Source organism: Acinonyx jubatus, chromosome D2 (assembly GCF_027475565.1).
Source record: "Acinonyx jubatus isolate Ajub_Pintada_27869175 chromosome D2, VMU_Ajub_asm_v1.0, whole genome shotgun sequence".
In the NCBI taxonomy this organism is placed as follows: domain Eukaryota; kingdom Metazoa; phylum Chordata; class Mammalia; order Carnivora; family Felidae; genus Acinonyx; species Acinonyx jubatus.
Genome location: NC_069393.1, coordinates 38,367,673 through 38,384,208, shown reverse-complemented (window position 1 = coordinate 38,384,208; position 16,536 = coordinate 38,367,673). Strand labels below are relative to the sequence as shown.

Below are 16,536 nucleotides of genomic sequence, written 5' to 3'. Positions count from 1 at the left end.
TCCTTAATCGTGAGTGAAATAAAATCGTCAGCACATGCTCACTTTACATCTGTATGAAAGTCACGATTTTACCTTTGTCTGAAAAGTATCTTTTAACACTTGCTATTACCTGTTAGCAGAACAGGAAGTTTCCATGAAAGGCAGACCCCACCACTGAGACTCTCAGGGTCCCTGTCCCCTTGCAGTTAATTACGAATTAAAATGCGTAGGTGGACGGATGAAAGCCTCAGCACTCGGTGCGTTCGCGGTTCGGGAACCGGGGGTGACACCGGGGAAGCCTCGGTCTGCGGGTCTGAGATGGGCTCCCGAGAATACCCGGGCCAGGGAGCGGTGGCCCCGGGGTGGGGGTGGGGGGCAGCCCTCGCCCCTCCCGCCCTCCTGCGCGCGGGCCCCCGGGAGCCGCAGGGAAGGGGGGGCGGCGGCCCCCGGCTGGGGAGGCGCCCGGGCTGGCACGCCGGCCTCTCCGCCCGCGGGGTCTCTGGAGGGGGCGGGTCGCGCGAGCCGGAGAGCCCGGAGCCGCCCAGGAATCTTGGCTCGGGCTGCGAGCATTTCCTGCGGGCGGGCCGACGCGGGCCCGGGGGCGCGGCGGCGGGCAGACTCCGCGCTGCGCTCGGCCGGCCGGCAGCATGCGGCCCCTGCTCTGCGCGCTGGCCGGGCTCGCCCTGCTCCGCGCCGCCGGTGAGTGGGGTCGGGCCGGGTGGGACCGAGGGGACGGAGAGCGGAGAGATGGAGAAAGGGGGGACCTCCCGGGAAGGGGGGGGGGTGTGAAAAGAGACGTGAGAGAGAGCGCCCGAAAGAGGAAGGCTGGAGAGACCCGACGCCCCGCAGGAGAGAGAGGAGACAGGCATCACAGGGCGGGGAGGTCAAGTCTGCAGGGAGGGCACACATCCCCCCAGCGCCCCCCCGCCGCCTTCCGGGCCAGCTGCATCCCGAGGGCCTGTGGAGGCGCCCGGGCTGGGCTTACGGGCAGGGCACTCCCTTGGAAGCTGAGTTCCGCAGACGACGACCCAGGCTTGGCCCAGCAGAGCCAGCGGGCGGACAGGCGGCCCCAGGAGAAAGGCCACGACTTCACCTGCCATCTGGCCGGCCGAGGGCTCTGCGGCGTGGGAGAGGAGGCCAGTGTCTCTGCTTCCAGAGATCTCCCCTGAGGCCCCGAGCTGCCTTGGGTGGGGGTGTTGGGGTGCGGGAGGGAGAGGCCCTCCGGGTGCTCCACAGGCTGGGGGAGCTCCACAGGCTGCTGCTCCCAGTGGGGCAGGTGAGGGGAAGGCTCGGCTCTCACAGCGGTGCCGTGGCAGAGGCCTCACCAAGTACCCAGGCCTCCTGCCCCCTCAGGCAGACCCTTGCCCCCAGGCGGCTTGCCCGTCAGCCTGGAACCAGTGCAGGTGAATCGCCTAAGTGAAGTACCCTGAGCTACGATGGGAGCCTCCCACGCCAGTGCCTTTCAGGGCACAGCCAGCTGTGGGTGTGAGCACCCAGGGGCAGGGTGGAGGCCTGTGCTGATCCTGGGCAGCGCCCCCCCCCCTCCCTGCTGAGTAAGTTGGGTCAGCTGCCTTATCTCTGTGAGCCTGTTTCCTCCTCTGTAAGGTGGGGAGAAAGAATGACACCCACCCTGCGGAGACTGAATGAAGTCCCCAGCACGGAATTCAACACACATGGGCTCCCTCCCTCATCCCCTCAGCTCTACTGATCTCTCTGAGCCTCAGTTTCCCCACCTATTAATGAAGGAGGACCAACAACTGCCTCCTCAAGGGCTGTATGATGAGTGGCTGGGACTGTGCTCGGCACAGAGCCCATAGAGCCAGGCCTTCTTTCCCCCCTTCCTCCCCCGCTGCTCCTGGAGCGCCCCCCTCCCCTCCAGGAGCGGAGGGCACAAAGCCGAGTCTGTGCTCCCCCAGAGGGAGGATCTGGCTGCCGCCCACAACTGGCCGACTTTATTGTGGCCCCTGCAGTCATGACCAGTATATGCGCTTTAATTTAAAACCGTTCTTAAACATTCTTTCTGATTATGCTTGCTTATTGCTACGGATGTTTTAAAAAGGGGGAAAATATAAATGTATGAGTGTAATCCCACACCGCGTTCGCACAGTGTTGTGTATAATCTTTCAGACTTCAGACAATTTACCATTGTGTTTCTTAACGTTTGACTATGAAATATCTTGGATGCAAAGGCAGAGCAGCGCGGCAAACCCTGGTGTTCCTGCCATCCTGCTTCGGCGAGTATTGGCCTGTCTTGTTTCCTCTATCACCCCACATTCTGTCCCCTCCTTCCAATAGTTTTAAAGGAAATTCCGGGCACCATATATTTTCATCCGTAAATATTTCCTTCAGTATCTCTAAAAGATAAGTAATCTTGTTCTTTTTAAGTTTCATTTATTTAACTAATCTGTATACCCAGTGTGGGGCTTGAACTCATGACTCCAAGATCAATGTCAATATGGGGCGCCTGGGTAGCTCAGCCGGTTAAGCGTCTGACTTTGGCTCAGGTCATGATCTCGCAGTTTGTGAATTCAAGTCCCGAATCGGGCTCAGAGCGTGGAACCTGCTTCAGATTCTGTGTCTCCCGCTCACTCTGCCCCTCGCCTGCTCATGCTCTGTCTCTCTCTCCTTCAAAAATAAATAAATACACATTAAAAAAATTGTTTACATTCATATGCACTCTCAGCTGAGCCAGCCAGGCACCCCAAAGATAAGTAATATTTTAATAAACATAACTGCAATACCATTATCACACCCTAAAAAAGGATGAAAATTTCTTAATATCATCAAATGTCCACATCCCCCATTGTGTCATGTTTACATTTGGTTTTGTTTTGTCCAAATAAAGTACACGTGTTGCTTTTGGCGGACATGTCAGTTATGTTTCCTTTAACGCATGAGGTCTCTTCCCCCCTTTTCCTTAAGATGTATTTGTGGACGCAGCTGGGTTGTTTTGTCCTATAAAGTTTTTCCACATTTAGATTTTAGCTGATTGCATCTGCCTCGAGTCATTTAAATGTTCTTCCCTCCCCTGTATTGTCTATAAACTGGCAGATCTGGAAACTTTTGCTGTTCTGCAAGAATGTTAAGATGGTTTGTTGCTTTAATTTGTATTTCTTTGATTACTACTGAGGTTGAACTTTTTCTTTAAGTGCATATTGGTCATTTCTACTAATTCATGCGAATTGTCTCGCGCTTTTCAGTTGCGGTACTGGGATTTTTCATGTTGACCTACAAAAGCTCTTTATGTATTGACTGAAGCAAACTTCTTGGAATACTGATAAGAGCCCTTTTTCAAAATTAAGTTTTCTGTTGAGTTCCTTTCCTGTTTTCCTATCAGAGACATCTAAACTCCTAGAGCCTGGTTCTTTTACCAATTGTCACCCATGCCTTGGGGCCCTTTGGGCATTCTCTCATTGTCCGCCCCTGCTCCAGATCCCCGTGGACTGGACATCTGTCTTCCACTGGAATTCTGCTTTCTGCTTCAAGTGAAGGAAGAAGATACTGAAGGACTGTCGTGAGGGTCACAGCATTTCTTCCTACCAAGGTGGATATCGTGGGAGTGAACCAGTCAAAGACATTTCGATCCCAAGCACATATTTGGGCTCTTATGGGGCCCCAGACAGCTGTAAAGGTCACACGAACAGGTCCTCTTTGCCCCATACCTGTCCAGCCCCTCATTTTGTAACTGTGTTCAAGTGTATTTGCTTGCCGAATGATAAGCGAGTTGAGAAGCAAGACGTTGGTGTAGGAAAGCGACTTTATTTGGAAAGCCAGCCAACTGAGGACATGGTGAACTATTGTCCCAAAGAACCATCTCTCAGAGCATGTGAGTCGGGCTTGTTCTATGTTAGGAAGAGGGGCAAGGGAGTCAAAAGATGACTGATATCTGTAGACACTGAAAACAGTCGGGTAACTTCTTTGCCCTTGGTCAGTTGATCTTTGTGTGTAGGAATCTGGTGGTGTCGTTCCTGTAAATCTTAAACATAGCATAGTCATTTCTGTATGTACTTCTGTATCTCCTCCAATGAGGCAGGTTGCAGGTAAGAAGGCGGTTTTTGCAAATCTCAGTTGTAAGCAGTATTCCTTCCGTGATTACCGTACCTGTGTGTGGGGCTAAGCAACGTTTCTAAGCTACAGGTTACAGTGGCAAGGGAAATAAAAGCAATATGGAGTCAGGCATGCTAAGTTTCTCCCTCTTACCTTTTACAGAGGAGGCAGCTGAGGCCCCAAGAGGAGAGGCCCTTAACTTACACAAGGTCACATGACTGCCAGTGCACAGTCTAGACTGTGTCGGGCAGGTAGGATTCAAATCCTCTCCCTACCACCTACTAGCTATGTAATCTTGGTCATGTTACGCAATCTCTTTGCTCTTTAGTTTTCTAATTTGTAAAAACGTGACGTAAGTGTCAAATGGGATAATGTACGTAAGCGCTCAACAGAGAGCTTGGTGCACAATGAGTGATCGCTAATTGATGGGAGCTTCCCGTGTAGAGTATGGCTATGCCTATTGAAAAGGCGAAGGACCCAGGAATCCAGTGAGTGGGACTGGCTTGTAAGAGAGCCAGAGAGCCGAGTCAGCACCGAGCCCTCTGTGTCCTTGTTGGAGAAGCCCCTCCCCAGCATCCCTTGGACCCCTGCATAGGTTTATCCCTAGAGCAGATGCCTCTCCATCCTGAGAACTGGTCTGTGTGACCCAGCAGAGAGGCAGAGCCCTGGCAGCTTCCTCTGCCTTCTTCCATCTTCAGCTCCCCTGGTAGATGCCCTACACGCCATTGGCACAGCACTTGGCAGTTCCAAGGCATCTTCAAGGGCAGGGGTCCCTTTCATCAACACAGCAGTCCTGCCAAGTGGACCTGGCAGGACAGCTCCCTCACCGTCTGAAAGAGAGGCAAAGAGCGTCCTCAGTAAGTCTCGGAGGTGGGGCTGCGTCTCTGACTCCCAGCCACGTGTGCTTTTCACGGTGCACGGAGAGAGGTTTATTCTGGATGGCTTCTTACACTTTCTCCGTCTTGTGGGGCTTTTGGAGTGTTCTAGTACATTATGACCCCGCGGACTAAAAGAGCATGGTATTCCAAGATAGAAGGAATCAGGGTTCCCATATGGCTCGGGGAGCAGAGCTCTCTGCCAGCCCTGACCACAAGCCAATCTACCTCTGAACTCACATATGAGAAAACGAATAAATACACGTGAAGCCGAGGGGGGAAGGGGGCTTTTTTATGGTAGCCTAGCTTACTTACTGCAACCAGATACTGAATGTACTGGAAATGACATTGAAGTGTTCTCAGAGTGATCAACAAGACTCAGACCCCCATTTGGAAAATGCCCAGAGACCAGGGGAGATGGGAGGGCGTGTCTCCCCCAAGAATGTGCCTCAGAATCTGAGCTCTTTCTTGGGGGGCTCAAGGGTCTCTCTCCTGGCTCAGCCAGAGCAGTTCCTCATACTGGAATTCTTCATATACTTGTTTGAAAATAGTATTCTTCTGCTTAAAAAAAAATTTTTTTAAACTGCTGGTGGTTTTAAATGAAGCACCAATTTTAATACGAATATTAAATGTGGTAAATTTTATTCTATTATAGTGAGTGCGGTCGAACACAATCAACCCCTAACTGATGGATGTTGCTGGTCAAAGCAGAGTGTGTCTTTGATGATTCAGAAGGCACAGCAATCTTCAGGGTCTCCTCTGGGAAATTATGCGTCATCCCAGAAATCATTGGAGCTGTGCACGCTTTCTTGGTGTTTGAGTCCCAGATACAAGAGGTCCCCTATGCCTGTAAGTAGGAGGGGCCATAGTTCCTGCCTCAGAGGATGGGGACCCGGTGGCCATGTCTCTTTAACTGAAGAAGTTAGCCCAGCACCTCCGCTGGGCCTCTGGCCTCCCCGACAGCCTGTTCTCACCAGCCCACTGTGTTCCACCCATGGCCGCCATCCAGGGTGCGCATAGGCCCTGAGTGGGAGCCAGGCCAGGGAAAACAGCCCGGCGTCCAAGAAGGTCCATTTCCCAACTGGCCGGGCAGGGAGGGCGGGAGCAGAGGAAGGAAGGGAACATGGAGACCCACAGCCTTGGCTCCTCCAGCATGCTCATGGTAACCCTTCAGCCTTCCCCACTCCTGACTGTCCCAACAACCCCGTGGGGCAGGCATTATCCCGAGCCCCTTTCTACTGACGGGGGGAAGCTCAAAGACATGGCAGACGCCCAGCTCTTGTCTCGCTGGAGCTTCTGATCCAAGAAGCAACTTGTCCTTGACTCACGCCGGTTTTGTCCTGGTAGCTAATTTTTGAGGCCTCTCAGCAGGCTGTGAGAGACAAAGCGGCTTCCCCCATGAGCCAGATGGGGGTGGCGGTGCGTCAGGCCTCCCCACCCCGAGTTAGCAAGGAGACAGCAGAGACTCAGGGAGGAGAGGAAAGCTTCCCACAGGCCCGCACCAACTCGTGGCGGAGGGGGGTGAGAACGGGCCTCTCCGGTGTGTTTGGGGCCCTTGTGCAGTGAGGTCAGTGCCAAGTTAGGGACCCACATGGGGGAGGGAGCAGCTGGACAGGCCCCGAGGCAGCTTTCTCTCTCAGATGAGTTCGTAGGGAGGCCTGGATGAGCTCACGGACAGTTGTGCAGCGGAGCCCAGGGCACAGCTCTGTCCAGATGTGAGGGATTAGTGCTGTGTGATGTGGAAAGCAACCTCAGCCAATCCTTTCCCCTGGAGGGCTTTTGGAGCCAAATTAGACCTCATTGCAGACTCGTACAAAACAGGATGTTTTAGGCCGGCGGAGGGGAGTAGATTCATGTTGTTCAGTACTTACAGGGCTGGCGGACCCTCACACTTGGCCAGCCAGGTCAGACTGTTTCCTCCTGGCCCAAGCTGGGGCTGGGAGAGGGCAGGCCGGGCTCCGGGGAGAGGCTTGGCCAGAGGCTCATGGGCGGAGCCCACAGTGGCTGTGTGTGGACACAGATCCACACTGGACAGACCCCCTTTTCACGGACAGTCCTCCCTGGGGGTGAAAGCGACTCTTCTTGCCCCCCAGGAAACCCGTCCTCTCTAGACTGGGCTCTGGAGAGCTGAGTTCTTTCCGCTGAGACAGATGAGTCAAACTTTCTAGTCCCTTCACCATGGCCGCTTCTAGATCTGCTTCTGCCTATCAAAGGCCCAGAACAGAGCACAACCATCCAGGTGGGGTCCCTCAGACCACCCCCTCCCTCTTCCTGAGCCTTTCCTGTCCGCGTATGCGGCCCGCAACAGCTTCTGCTTTTAGCTAACAACCCTATCAGACAACTGGCCTTTATTATGGAAAATTTCAAACCATATATACAAGAGCAGAGAGGGTAGTGGGAAGAACTCCAATGTCCCCGTCACACAGTTTCAACAATTATCAATTTCGGCCAATCTGGTTTGGCCACCCATGCCCCCGCCCACTCCCAGGCCTGGATTACTTTGAAGAGAATCCAAGATATCATAACACTTCATCTCTAAAGATTTCAGTATGGATCTCTAAAAGACTCCCTTTTAAGAACATAACCAGTCCTCACTTGAGCCGCACATATACTAGAAAAAAATAACCGAAGTACCATTGTAATGTCAACCCCCCTCCCCAAAGTCAACAAGACCATTGTTTTTAAAAAAAATTTTTTTTTAATGTTTATTTTTGAGAGACAGAGAGAGCGCGAGCAGGGGAGGGGAAGAGAGAGACGGAGACACAGATTCTGAAGCAGGCTCCAGGCTCTGAGCTGTCAGCACAGAGCCCAACGTGGGGCTCCAACCCACAAAGTACAAGATCATGACCTGAGCCGAAGTCAGACGCTGAACCAGCCGACTCCCCTGGCGCCCCAAGACCATTGTCTTTTGAAGAGGCTTTTCTAAGTTCCGTGGAGGGAACTAATGGAAAATACAGAAACAAATTGTTCTCTGTGAAAGATGCTCAGGGTGGAAGGGAGTTTTGTCTCTGCTGTTAGTTCTTACCCCTAAGTGGAAGAGCTGGGATCCAGAGAGAGTTGGGACAGGAAAGTCTCAGGATGGGAAACCTCTGGCAGAGATCCAGAAGGCCAGCTTGCTGCGGTGAGATCAGGAGAAGGGTGCTAGGGGTCCAGTCATTTGCTAACCATGTGACCTTGGGCAGGTCACTCAACCTCTCAGAGTTACACATTCATCACCAGCAAAATGGCTCACCATCTCTGTCCTCACCTCAAGAGCTGTCAACCTTCTGGGCGACTCTGTATGTCCCCTTGGGCCATCCAGCCAACACCTGGGTCTTACGGTTACAACAGTTTTGCACCTAGACAGATCAAGTCCAATAACTCTTTGTCCCCACTGTGCCTCAGATGCCCACGTCTATGGCCGCAACCTTGATATTGCCACTAGGAAGCTGCTTCACCTCTTAGAGCTGAAGCTGCAATATCTTTTGCCACTCATTCCTTCCGTTACTGCCATCACCCTTCAGCCCCTCCGTTTCTCCCAATTTATTGGCCCTCTTCTTGGCCTCTCTCCTTCCTTATTCAAGCTAGACTCCAGAGCTCATCCCCTTAAATGCTTGCTGGTCAAATCCTCAGTCCTTTGCTCGCTTGCTCTCCCCCATACTCTCTCTGCAGACTCCCAGCTTCCGCTCCATCCATCCACCTGTCTTGGCCACTCCCAGCCTGGCAGGTGGCACACTGTGGGTCTGGGGTTTCCAGAGTTCTTCCTTGAGTCGCGTCCTTCTACATGGCCCTCCTCATTCTCCTCATCTCCTTTTGAAGTCCTCTGTATATTTGAGCCCCCTCCCCAGTGGTCTGCTGATAAAGTGGCTCGCAAAAACAGACACAAACCGAAACAGGACATTTGCTGGTTTCCATGATGTAAGTGCTCTCACTGTGCCTCCCGTTTTAGTGGCTGTGTTCAACAACCCCCCTTACAGAATTCCTGAAAACTTCACAACTAGCTTCCTCTTTCACAAGCCAACGTGTATTACCAGCAGATGATTCCCCTCTTGCTTTACAGAGTGAACAGAGGCCAGCGGGTGAGAACTCACGCAACTTCTTGGCCCTTTGAGTAGAGGTCTGCTGTGCCCCTTGTCCTCGGCTCAGTTCTTTTTTTTCTTTTCTTTTTCCTTTTTTTACTAATTTATTTATTTATTCTTACAATTTACACCCAAGTTAGTTAGCATCTAGTGCAACAATGATTTCAGGAGTAGATTCCTTAGTGCCCCTTACCCATTTAGCCCATCCTCCCTCCCACAACCCCTCCAACAGCCCTCAGTTTGTTTTCTGTATTTAAGAGTCTCTTATGTTTTGGCCCCCTCCCTGTTTTTTTTTTTTATTCATTTTAATTTTTATTTTTTGAGAGAGAGAGAGAGAGAGCGCACACAAATGGGGTAGGAGCAGAAGGGGGGGGGGGGAACAGAATCCAAAGCAGGCTCCAGGCTCTGAGCTGTCAGCACAGAGCTCCACATGGGGCTCGAACTCATGAACGATGAGATCATGACCTGAGCTGAAGTTGGACACCTAACCGACTGAGCCACCCAGGCGCCCCTAAATCTTTTTTTAAATTTAGTGATTTATTTTTGAAAGAGAGAGAGCACACGAGTGAGCGTGGGAGGGGCAGAGAGAAAGGGAGAGAGAGAATCCCAAGCAGCTCACAGCCGGGAGACCGAAGAAGGGCTCGAACTCACAAACTGTGAGATCATGACCCGAGGGGAAACACGAACACAAACGCAAATATGGAAGCAAATAAGCCCAGAACCGTGAGACGAACCTTGACTGTGGACCCTGGGTGGATGTTTCTCATTGAAGTTCTGGGCTTGAGAAGCTCTGTGGGACAGCTTCCAAGGGACCTGCACTTCCTGCCGTGCTCCCTCTCAGCCCGGTGTGCTGGGCGAGCACGCCTGGAACTGAGACTGCTATGTCTCCTTTACTTCCGGAAACTAAGTTGACGTGAGAGAATCAAACCCCTCACTTGAATTATTTTGACTTAATATGTTCCTGAGACTTTGACTTTGTCATTTCTGGCTGCTCCCATCATTCAATTTAGATCATTAATATAAAATTAGTATATGCCTTTCACCTTTCTGTGAGAATCCCAGATGTGAAAGCCTGAGTGACTCTTTCTTTATTTTGAACCGTGAGTTCCATTTCCAGCCCCTCACAGATGGGCCCCTCCTGTCTCACGATGTTTCTTTCTTTCCGATGACACTCGGGCCCTGGCGTTTCCGCAGGTGCTCATTTTCAGCCTTCCTTGGGTAGCCTAGAAGAGTTTGCTGCAGTCACTCTCATACATCTTGCCTAGCTTATTTTTGCCAAATCTGATCACTTAGGTATTTAAAACTTCTGAATAATATACATATATCACCAATCTGCAATAATCCTGATTCAAAAAAAAAAGTTCTTCTTTCATTCAGTCTTATCTGCACTGAAACCCTTTTTTTAAATTTTATTTTTTAAAATTTACACCCCAATTAGCATATAGTACAACCATGATTTCAGGAGTAGATTCCTTAGTGCCCCTTGCCCATTTAGCCCATCCCCCCTCCCACAACCCCTCCAGCAACCCTCAGTTTATTCTCCATATTTCTGAGTCTCTTTTGTCCCCCTTCCTGTTTTTATATGATTTTTGTTTCCCTTCCCTTAAGTTCATCTGTTTTGTCTCTTACAGTCCTAGTATGAGTGAAGTCATATGATTTTTGTCTTTCTCTGGCTGACTAATTTCACTTAGCATAATACCCTCCAATTCCATCCACGTAGTTGTAAATGGCAAGATTTCATTCTTTTTGATTGCCGAGTAATTCTCCATTGTAGATATATGCCACATCTTCTTTATCCATTCATCCACCGATGGACATTTGGGCTCTTTCCATACTTCGGCTATTGTGGATAGTGCTGCTATAAACACCGGGGTGCATGTGTCCCTTTGAAACAGCACACCTGTATCCCTTGGATAAATGCCTAGTAGTGCAATTGCTGGGTCGTAGGGTAGTTCTATTTTTAGTTTTGTGAGGAACCTCCATACTGTTTTCCAGAATGGCTGCACCAGCTTGTATTCCCAGTCCTTTGTTAAGTTCTTTCCTTCAGGCTGTAAGTGTGGTTGTTTCTTCGACTTAAAAGAACAGAAATGACAACAAGAAACATTCTGTAGACCATGTGATCTGATCTCCCTTCCTTCACAGCCAAACTTCTTGAAAAATGTTTCCCAGGGTCCAGATTTCCACCTTCCAACCTCTCTTTCCGTTCCCATCCCACAGCATCTCGGCTTGGCTTTGCCTCCACGACTCCGTGAACAGGGTCGGGGTGGAATTTAGCAGGACTTTCCTGTTGCTCTGTCTTTCAGTCCTTATCTTGCTAGACTTCCCTGCTGCTTTAGGCCATGCTGACCACTTCATCCTCAGGGAAGCTCCTTGCTTCTTTTCGTTTCTGGGACAGTGGCCTTCTTCCTGAGTATCCGCATTCTCCAAGGATCCAGCCAACTCTGCTGCCTCACAGGCATCTGGGGGTCACTGACACAAAACCTGAGCTCAGAACCTTCTGGTGTGATGGCTGGTGGTGCCAGGAGGAACCAAGGGGGAACCAGCATTGGGGAGAAAAATGATGAACCAAAATCCGGACGGGTCAGACCTCAGATCTTCCATTTAACTAGCTGCGTGACGTAGGGTATAGCATTTCACCCCTCTGCATCAACTGGGGATAATAAACAGGTTATTGTAAGGATTGAATGAGTTCGCACACTTGTTTAGCAGGCCATGTGGTACATAGTAAGTGCTCATCAAATGTCTGATATTAATAACTGGTCATCAATGTCAGTGTGACGACTAAAATATCTTCCCTTCATCCTCTCTATACCTACTGCCTCCCCTCATCACTTCTCACAGGGATTCCTGCAATAACTCCCTGCCTTCAAAGCCAAATCCCTCCACTCCATTCTCTGTATTTAAAAAATTCACATAGGACCGTGTGACTCTTGTGTTGAAATAAACCCCAAGATAAGCACTGCGGTTGGCTTATTAGGGCCTCTGGTTTTGTTTCCATGACCCAGTGTCCTCCCATCCACCCTGTGCTTTCCAGCCACACCAACTCCCTGAGGGTTTGCACACGGAACCGTGCCATCGTGTGCCTCTCTTTTTGCACACGCCGTTCTCTCTGTCTGCAACCTTGCCTCCCTTCCTTACCTCACCCAGTTCAGGCGGCAGCGTCTTGAAGAAGCCCACCTGGGTATGGAGGTGACCATGGCCATAGAGACAAGCGAGTGATTGGGCCAGCCCCCCGGCCCCTCACACCCTGACCCACACACTGAGCCTTCCTTTGCTTCTCTGTGACTGTTTTCAGGACCCACCTCACGGAGCCCAGCGCTTTACGGGAGTCTCTAGTGTCACAGGAAATGGTGACAAGGCTTGTTTTTCCACAGCTGCTGAACCCTTCATGCCCTCCCATGGAGACCCAGCTTGGAACACAGGGTGTGACAGACACATGGCTATCCACGGCCGTTTAGATGTCATAGAGGAGGTAATCAGGGTGACTTGGGAGGACGTACAGCTTCAGGACCACCTGGCAGGCTGGCAGCTTTTTTTTTTCTTTAATTTTTTTAATGTTTGTCTATTTTTGAGAGGGAGAGAGACAGAGTGCAAGCGGGGGAGTGGCAGAGAGAGAGACACACACAGAATCTGAAGCAGGCTCTAGGCTCTGAGCCGTCAGCACAGAGCCTGACGCAGGGCTCGGACTCACGAACCGTGAGACCACGACCCGAGCCGAAGTTGGATGCTTAACCGACTGAGCCACCCAGGCGTCCCCAGGCTGGTAGATTTATAGGGCTCAGGACAACCTTGCTTTGGAAAATCGGGAAAACCCATGCCAATTCTGCTCCCTGGCCACCATGTGAAACATCTCCCTGCCCTGTCTGGGCTCTTAGGCTGACCAGCCCTCAACAGACCCTGCCCCTGGTGGGGGGTGGGGTGGGGAGACGGGCTTGCTTAAACCCAGCTAGAGATCGCCACATAATTACACAATGAGATGGTGGAAATTCGGTCACTGTGTTTTGTTACACAGCCACGGTTTGTAACCGGGGGTCTATAAACTTGTGTGGGAAAAAATTACACCTTATTTTCACAAACCTTTAACTGGAATTTAGCATTCCAATTCACTATAAATACAGGCAACACACCACAGTAGTCTTAACAGTTCTCAATAGAAATCACAGATAATTTCACTCCATCATAGTTGTGAATATATCGACACATCATTTATCCTTGTCAGTATGACGTAATTACAGTCCTCGTTAGACCTGATGTTAGATCGTGTTATTTCCTAAGTTAATAAATACATACATTTTTACATCAAAGATTTAATTTTTAGCACTTGAACAGTATTTTAATGCAGTGGGAATCCTTGGAAATCTTAATATGCTTTATTTTGCTTTCAATTAAGGTATTTTTCTGAGAAGGGGGTCTGTAGGTTTCACCAGACTGCTTTTCATTCATGAAAAGGCTAGGAACCCTGAATAAAGAACATTTCAAAATCCCCCACCTGTCATTTGGCAGAATTGCCACCAGGGGGCGGGGCGACAAAAGGAATGTGAGCTCCTAGTGGTGAAGAACGGAAAGGAAAACAGGAAAAAAGGGTGGCTCCTTGTCAAACCTGTTGTGACTGGGTGAAGCGCTTATGGCCCGAGCCAGCGGCGGCCTTAGAGAACGAAGCCCTAGGATCCTGTCATCGGGGGAATGGCGAGGCCGGCAGGGGCTGAGCCTGAACAAGAAGGGCCCAAGTCCCCTGGCGCTCAGTTCTCTCGCGCGCCCCACTGGGCCGCCCCTTGCCCCTTAGGATGTGGCTGATGGACTTGGCTCCACTCTAGTGCCCCACTCCTGCCCCCCTGCCCCCGCCCCGCTCCCATCTCTCTCGCTCTAGACGGTGGAGAAGACGGTGGAACACCTGGAGGCAGAAGTGAAAGGCTTGCTGGGTCAGCTGGAGGAGCTGGCCTGGAACCTGCCCCCGGGGTCTTTCAGCCCCACGACCCCCGACCTCCTCGGAGACGGTGAGCGGCTGCCTCCGGCTGGGGTGGGGGGTGGGGGGAGGGATGGTTGCCCACCGCACGGGTGTGGCCTGGACAGGCAGGGAGAGGCCTCGGGTCAGAGTTGGGAGGGCATCACCCCCTCCCCGGCCCACCCCCAATGTTCTTTGCCCTCGCCCCCCTCTGGAGGGCGCTGCAGCCTGGCATCCGGACGGGGCTTCGGGAAGAGCTGGCACAGTTCACCGGGGTCCCACCCAGCGCCGCCAGGCGCACAGCGCTGCAGCCTCCTCCGCTGGCCATCTTCCCGCCTCAAAGCTCCTGGTCTCCTTTCAGGTCCCTTGCAGGGAACCACTCCTGCGCCACCACAGAACCCTCCGAGGGCGCGGCGGAGGGGCTGCCCCCTGCCCCTCCCCGAGCCCCGAGTTCCCTGTCACAGGAGTTGGGGGGGGGCAGGGCCTGGGAGCGGGGCCGCGGGGGGCCTTCAGCGCTCCCGAGCCGTCCCTTCTCTTTCAGATGGCTTTGGAGCACCGGAGCCAGAGCTGCCCGGCAACTGGAAATGACACGCCCGTGGTGCAGCTTCTCTGGGCACAGAGTGGCACATGGTGGCCTGCCTTCCTCAGCTTTGTGCACAATAAAAGCTACTCCCTTGGGCCTCTGTGTCTGCTGACCGTGACCCCTATAGCCACAGCCCCTTCTCTGTCCACTCCCACGCCCTGAGGCCCACATCCTCCTGCAGGCTCAGACCTGGGGACTTCCAGCGGGCTGCTTCCGCCTGTCTTCGTTATAGGGGCAGACAGGGCAGGAGATGGTGCGGAGGTGAGGCACCTGAGGCCCAGACCGGCAAGGGGACACAGCGGAAGGGCCCTTGAGTAGCCTCACTACTCAGAATGTGGCCACAGATGAGCGGCAGTGGGAGCCCGTCACAACCCATACCTCCTGAATCAGAACCTACATTTCAGTGAGATCCCCAGGGGACAGGTGTGCAAATTTGTGTGCGACTTAAAACCTTTTCTATTGAGGTAAAATTCGCGCAACGTAAGTTTCAGATTTTTAACCTTGTTAAACTGTTCAAATTCAGCGGTTTCACACTGTTGTATACTCATTGCCGAACATTTTCATCACCCGCAAAAGAAACCCTGTACCTACAAGCCGTCACTTTTTAAAAATTTTTCTTTTTATTATTATTATTTTTGAAAGAGAGAGAGAGAGACAGAGTGCGAGTGGGGGAGGGGCAGAGACAAAGAGGGAGACACAGAATCTGAAGCGGGCTGGAGGCTCCGAGCTGTCAGCACAGAGCCCGATGCTGGGCTCAAACCTCCAGATCGTGACCTGAGCCGCAGTCGGTCGCTTAACCGACTGAGCCACCCAGGCGCTCCCAAGCAGTCACTTTCTATTCCCCTTCCTGCCATCCTTCAGAAACCACTAATATTTCTGTTTCCATGGACATTTTATATAAACGGAATCATACAATATGTGGCCTTTGTGTCAAACCTTTTTACCATTGACCATAATGCTTTCAAGTTTCATCCGTGTTGTAGCATGTATCAGTACTTTATTCTCGTATAGCTGAATGATACTATACCATTTTACATTCTCCCCAACAATGTGTATAGAAGGGTTTCGATTTTTCCACATCTTCACTGTGTATCTTTTTAATTATAGCCATCGTATCAGGTATGAAGTGGTAACTCATTGTGGTTTTAGGTTGCATTTGCCTAATGGTGATGACCATCTTTTTTGTGTGTGTTTCTTGGCCATTTGTCTTTTTGCGGAAATATCTATTCACGTCCTTTGCTCATTTAAAAATTTTTGTCTTTTTGTTATTGAGTGGTAAGAGTTCTTTATGTATTGTGGATACTAGGCTTTTTCAGGTATATGACTTACAAATATTTTCTCCCGTTCTGTGGGTTTTTACCTTCTTGGGTGTCCCTTGAAATACAAAAGTTTTAATTTTGATGAAGTCCAATTTATCTATTTTTTTGTTGTTTTTGCTTTTGGTATCAGCAAGAATCCATCGCCAAATCCAAGGTCATGGATATTTATTCCTGTTTTCTTCTAAGATTTTTATAGTATTTGCCATTACATTTAGTTCTTTGATCTGTTTTGAATTACTTTTTGAATATGGTGTGAGGTTGGGATCCAACTTAATTCTTTTGCTTGTGGATATTCAGTTGCCCCTGCATTATTTGTTAAAGAGAATATTCCTTCCCTATCAAATGGTTCTGGCACGCTTGCCAAAAATCAATTAAACATAGATGTTTAGGTTTCTGAATTCTATCCCATCTATAGGTCTATCTTTATGCTGGTATCACACTGTTTGAATTACTGTAGTTTCGAAGTAAGTTTTGAAATTAAGAAGTGTGAGATCCCTGACTTGTTGTTCTTTTCCAAGACTGTTTTGGTTATTTGGGGACTGGTCCTTTGCAATTCCACATACATTTTAGGATCAGCTTGTCCATGTCTGCAAAAAGGCTGCTGGAATTTTTATAGGGATTAGATTGAATCTGTAGATCAGTTTGCAGAGTATTTGCCTTGTCAATACTGAGTCTTCCAATCTGTGAGCACAGGGTGTTTTGTATTTTTGTGTTTTCAGTGTACAAGTCTTAC

The 16,536-nt window shown here is 50.6% G+C and overlaps 1 protein-coding gene and 1 long non-coding RNA gene across 2 annotated transcripts; one reads left to right on the top strand and one right to left on the bottom strand.

Moving 5' to 3' along the window:
• Window positions 1-519: 519 nt before the first annotated feature.
• Window positions 520-14,580, top strand: PLAC9 (placenta associated 9). The gene is made up of 4 exons (XM_027062417.2): window positions 520-678; window positions 12,334-12,431; window positions 13,827-13,953; window positions 14,443-14,580. The coding sequence occupies exons 1-4, from the start codon at window positions 627-629 to the stop codon at window positions 14,487-14,489; spliced, it is 324 nt and encodes a 107-aa protein (XP_026918218.1). The 5' UTR covers window positions 520-626; the 3' UTR covers window positions 14,490-14,580.
• LOC113600200 (uncharacterized) lies at window positions 3,718-5,098 on the bottom strand. The gene is made up of 2 exons (XR_003421157.2): window positions 4,854-5,098; window positions 3,718-3,955 (listed from the first exon to the last, which is right to left on the bottom strand). It is a non-coding gene; the product is annotated as an uncharacterized LOC113600200 (long non-coding RNA).
• Window positions 14,581-16,536: the final 1,956 nt, after the last annotated feature.